The 5,213-nt window shown below is 57.7% G+C and overlaps 1 protein-coding gene across 1 annotated transcript in view; it reads left to right on the top strand.

The window, feature by feature from the left end:
• The window catches only part of LOC104281366 (ankyrin repeat and fibronectin type-III domain-containing protein 1-like), a gene marked incomplete at its 3' end in the record, with an annotated part of 170,578 nt that overhangs the window by 164,916 nt on the left and 449 nt on the right, over positions 1 to 5,213 (top strand). Inside the window, exons 13-21 of the mRNA XM_009879340.1 lie at positions 55 to 154; positions 704 to 836; positions 2,125 to 2,244; positions 2,585 to 2,800; positions 3,061 to 3,227; positions 3,540 to 3,690; positions 3,920 to 4,088; positions 4,355 to 4,521; positions 5,080 to 5,194. Of these exons, the coding sequence (XP_009877642.1) occupies positions 55 to 154; positions 704 to 836; positions 2,125 to 2,244; positions 2,585 to 2,800; positions 3,061 to 3,227; positions 3,540 to 3,690; positions 3,920 to 4,088; positions 4,355 to 4,521; positions 5,080 to 5,194 (1,338 nt within the window). The remainder of the gene's footprint in view (positions 1 to 54; positions 155 to 703; positions 837 to 2,124; positions 2,245 to 2,584; positions 2,801 to 3,060; positions 3,228 to 3,539; positions 3,691 to 3,919; positions 4,089 to 4,354; positions 4,522 to 5,079; positions 5,195 to 5,213) is intronic.

The raw sequence follows: 5,213 nt of genomic DNA, 5'->3' as shown, positions 1-5,213 counted from the left end.
GCCAGTGCAGCTATTCATCTCCTGCTGTAGCATCCTCTGCTCTCTGCTCCCCAGAGCCCTGCAAGAACCAGCCCCAGAGCAGGAAGCACTCGGTCTCCAAGAGCCTGAAGCACCTCTTCCACCCTGGCAGCAAGTTTCTCAAGACACTGAAGCGGTGAGAGGCTGGTGGGCGCAGAGGGTGGAGAACCCCTCTCCTGGCAGGGACACAGGGCTGCCTGTCCTGGGCGCAGCTGGGGGTTGAGGGGGCTCGGAGGTGGGTCCTTGGCTGGAGGGAGCTGGTGGAGCAGTGGAGATGAGTCTCATTGCCCAGAAATCAGTTTCTCCTTGTTGTTTCCACGTGGAGTGGCCAAGCTGCGTCATCTCCAGGCATCACCCAATGCCCACTTTCCTCTAGACCCCACTGCCCTCCCACCGCCCACCTTCGTGCTTGGCATCCAGGCACCCCAGTGTGTCTCCTGCACAGACCTGGCCCTGTCACCCTCCCTGGTGTTGGTCAGGACGTTAGCCATGGCATTAGCCTTGCTGGCAGTGTAGGGTTCCTGTTCCTGCTTCCGTACTGACCATGTGATTCTTCTGCCATGGGCTGCTGGAGAAGAGCTGAGACCTGGGGCAGGACATTGCTCTGCCCTTGAGAGAGAGACCCTTTGGAAAGTGAAGCTGGCAGCTCCTAGTGACACTGCGGTCTGTCTTCCCTCCCATGCAGGGGCCTCTATCTGACAGCCATCTTCTACAAGGATGACAACATCCTGCTGACCCATGAAGACCAGATCCCCGTGGTAGAGATTGACGACACCTACTCCTGCCTACTCATGCAAGATTTTCTCTGGTTCACTAAGGTGGGTGGCCCAGGGACCCTGTTCTGTGTGCTGGCACACAGCAGCAGTGTGTCTTCTGACACATCTCTGCCTGGCCACCACCTTCTTCTGAGATAATGGCCACCACCTTTGACACTGTGTCCTCCAGGAATGTCACGATATGCAGAGCCCCATCCTTGCAGCACCTTCCTTACGAAGGCAGCGCTGCTGGTCATGCATGGGGTGGATTGGGTCTGATTTGGGGACTGGGAGCAGTGTCAGGGGACACCCCATGTGCACAAAGTGAATGTGAGCTACTCCAGCTCCTCACGCCAGATAACACAACACCTGGCAGCTCCTGGGCTTCCCGGCATTGCCTCTGGGACCTCTGTTGTGCTGCTGCCCTCGGTGTGATGCCGAGAGCTGGTCGCTGCTCAGGAGTGCCGGACATTGCACACCATTGCTGCCTTCAACTGGTTGCAGGTCCCCCTCCATTCTGAGCCCTGGGGATTGGGATGGACTGAGAAACCACCACAAAACATCATTTTCACCCCAACCCAAAGACAGGCAATGGACTACTACCATGCTGGGCAGGCTTCATGCCACCATGGATGGGCACTGTCTCTCTACAGGGATGCCAGCGGCTTCTCAGCTGCTTCGCTGCTCCCCTGTGGCCGCTCTGATGTGCAGAGCAGGGCATGTGGGGTGCTGCTGCCTGGTTCTCCGCTGGCAGTAGGCTTAGTGAAAGGGCAGGTGGGCAGCTGAGGGCCAAAATTTTTTGCTGGATGGTCCATCTCTACTGAGGGACAAGGCTGTGTTCTCTCTCCTTCTCTTGCCTATCTTCTCTTTGGGGAAATAGCCAGGAGAGGTTCAGGTTGGATATTAAGAAGAATTTCTTTAGTGAAAAGGTTGTCAGGCATTGGAACAGGCTGCCCAGGGAGGGGGTTGAGTTGCCATCCCTTTTAAAGAGACATTGTGCTGAGGGTCATGGTTTAGTGGTGTTGACAGGGCTAGGACAAAGGTTGGACTTGATGGTCTTGAAGGTCTCTTCCAACTGAAACTGTTCTATGATTCTAAGAGTCTACGCAGACTTAAGAAGGTCTTGGTCCTAAACGAAGTCAGATAATCTGGGTGGGCACAGCATGCGGCTTTCCTCAGGTGTAGACTCTGCAGGCATCTCAGGGTGCTTGTGGCATCCCTGCTGAGAGGTGACATGCCTGTTCCAAACCCAGCTCAAGCACAAAGGCAAAAGCGTTTCCCCAAAGCACCTTTGAGTGAAGCAGCCGCAGGCAGCAGTGGCCAGAGGTAACAGCCCTTTGGTGTGCTGCAGGTGTCCTGCATGTGGGACGAGATCCTGTGGCTGCGGCAGTGCGTCACTGTCTCCCAGTCATCCTGCTCCTGCATCCTGCAGACGCGCTTCAAGATGCTGCTGGCCATCTCACAAATGCAGGTGAGGGTGGGCCTGGGGGAGGAGCGGGCGCTTTTTGGGGGACACTGTGGGGTGGGGTCCCATGGGAGCACTCTTCCTACACCCAGAAAAACCCCAGGCTCTGCTCAGTCGATGACAGGACTGGATGTACCTGCTTTGTCCTCCCTGGCAGGACCTTGGCTGGGGGACTGTGGGGTGTCAGGCTTTGGGACGATCTCGTGCTGAGGGGCTGCGAGGTGTCGGTGGGCGCTTGACTGGGCAGGCTGCTTTCCAGCAGGCAGAGGGAAGACACCCGGCCACATCCCACCCGCTCAGTCCCCTGACACTCTGCTTTCTCCTGCCTTCCCACCCCACCACACAGGGGCTGCTGGGCATCCAGGACCTGGGGCAAGTCTTCTTTGAGCCTGTCAAAGACAAACAGGGCAACATCCTCATCGTCACCCTGAAGGAGGTGAAGACCAACCAGACCTTCGAGAGTGTCCGCTGGGTTCCCATCTGCAAGCTGCAGACCAACCGCAAGTCCGTGTCTTCCCCGGAGGAGCCCACCGCCCTGGACACGCTGCTGATCTCCATCCAGGTGCCGTTTGGGCAGGGGATTGCAGTGGGCTCCATTGAGGGAAAGCCACGGCAGAGCCCAGGCCTCCAAGGGCTCAGTCCTGGCTGTGCGCAGAGAGGGAACTGCAAAAATCCAGTTGCTTCGAGGGAAGGCATCAGGCTGCTGCCAGATTCATTCCGGCAGCACCAGATTGTACGTGCTCTGCCATGGCAGCCGGCACGAGGGCAGGAGAGAGCCCCACTGTGAGGCCTTGTTCAATCCAGCAGCGCTTTTCTCCTCAGGACAAGCTGGCTTACCACCAGCGGAGCAGCCATGCCCTCTCACCAGGACTGTACCTGGGATACTTGAAGCTCTGCAGTGCCGTGGATCAGATCCGAGTGTTGGTGCCAGAGCGACTCCCCAACATCCTGTGCCACGTCAAGATCCGCTCCAACCCCAACATCTCCAGGTGGGGCTTGCAGGGCAGCTCACCCGGGGCAACCAGGCTTCTTTGTCCCATCCAGCCTAAGAGCACCCATCACCTCCTGCTTCTGCTCTCGGGCTCCTGGCAGCAGGAGCTGCCCTCTCAGCCCCACTGCCTGCTGTGCAGGGTGACCTGGAGCAAACCAAGGTCCCCCTCTACCTCTGCAGCTCCCACATCCCTTCGGGTGAGGCACTGTCTTGGGGAGGAACAGGCGAGCAAACACAGCTGTTGTAGAGATTGCACATTCAAGTCCACTCTGAGCTGCTCTCTCCTTCACGTGTCTCTGTCCTTCTCCAGGGAGGAGTGGGAATGGCTGCAGAAGATGGCCAGCGTGGAGGAGCCTGTTCCAACGGAGCCAGAGGCTGAGGCCTCTCAGAACCACTTGTTTCAGGAGCTCCAAGTGGCCATAAAGGAGCTGATGACCCTGGTCAACATCCCGTTGCAAGAGGTACGGGCAGATGCTGAGGTCTGCAGAGGGAGGAGGGAGGGGAAGGAGGCAGGGTACCGCAGCCCTTGGTCCCTTTTTTTGGGCCTGAAGCATAGATGGGATTTTAGTCCTGCGCAGATAGAAGGCAAGTGGTGGACGACCGTCCCTGAGGAGTCCTCTGTGGATGAGGACTCGATGGAGTTCCCACCACGTCATGTTTGCAACTGCTTCCTGGGGTGTCTTCTTACAGGCCAAAGACTTCCGTCTGTACAGCCAAGAAGTGCTGGACTTTGGGGACCAGGTCTCCTTCCTGCTGCTCCTGCCTCCGTCGGATGACGTCTGCACTGCTCCAGGCCAGAACAACCCCTACACCCCTCGCTCCGGCTTCCTCACGCTGCCGCTGCAGATCTTCGAGCTAGGTGAGGGGAAGGAATGCCATAACCCCAACCTTGCTGGTCTCCGTGTTCTCTGAGACCTCCTGAGAGCTGGCATGGGCGGTGGGCTAGGCTGGAGCTCCCCCACCTTCCTTTCCCAGGACAGGAGGGGTGGAGGGGGTTGCTGAGGGCTGTCCAGGTAGGCTAGAGGACAGCATCGCCTCCTCCCTATGTTGGGTGAGCGAGAAGAATCCTGTAGAGCATCCACTGCTATTTTTCATTCCCTCCCTCTCGTTTTTTCCTCTGCCCAGTCCACTTCTTCACGTATGACCGTGAGTTCATCACCCAGTACTGCCAGGTGTCCGCTCTCCTGGAGCTGGAGTCACTCCTCTCTCAGCAGAGCCTCAGGGAGGCTTTCTCCGACGCCGAGCTCTCCACTGCGAAGCAGAGGCACCAGCAGATTCAGGACTACATCCAGGTATGCAGAGCAGGAGCACGCATGGAGGGAGCCAGGCTCGATGATGCCCATGAGATGTGGCCAGAACAGTCGTGCCCCAGAGGAACTGCAGGAGCATCCCCACCGGGGGTGTTCACTGGTGTTGGTGGCTGTGACCCCCTGGAGGGTATCTCTGATGTGGCAGACAGGCAGCAGCAGGCAGGGCTGTGTCCAGCAACCTCTTACTGCAATGATCACGTGAAAAATCCTGATCAGAGAGCCAGAGGCTCCTGCTCTGCAGGTCCCCACCTTGCTAGAAAAGGGCTTGCACGTGCATTTTGGGGTGGCCATGCAAAAGGGCACCCCATGCTACCCCCTTGCTCAGCATCCCTGCCTGCAGTGGACAGGTCCTGCCAGCAGATGAAGCGGCATCTTCCCACCTGAGAGCATTTTATTGGGGTTTCCTCACTCAGGGATTCCCCCAGAGCTGTTGCCTCTTGGCAAAAGGCGTATGGGGAGAGCCTGTGTTTTGCTGTGGGGTTCTGTTGTTGCTGTGTTGTTTGCTTTTCAAAAGGGATCCTTCCTTTCTTATTTTGGCAGCAAATGGAGGAAATCTGGCGTGAGATGCGCTGGATTATGGATGCCCTGCAACACGCACGGTACAAGCAGCCCTCCTGCGGTGTGTCTCTCAGCGGCTTCCTCAGCGAGGCTGGCGGTGCAATGAAGGAGAAAAC

Source organism: Apaloderma vittatum, unplaced genomic scaffold (assembly GCF_000703405.1).
Source record: "Apaloderma vittatum isolate BGI_N311 unplaced genomic scaffold, ASM70340v1 scaffold10092, whole genome shotgun sequence".
Lineage (NCBI taxonomy): Eukaryota > Metazoa > Chordata > Aves > Trogoniformes > Trogonidae > Apaloderma > Apaloderma vittatum.
The sequence above is the reverse complement of the archived record's forward strand: the minus strand, read 5'-3'. Positions and strand labels throughout refer to the sequence as shown.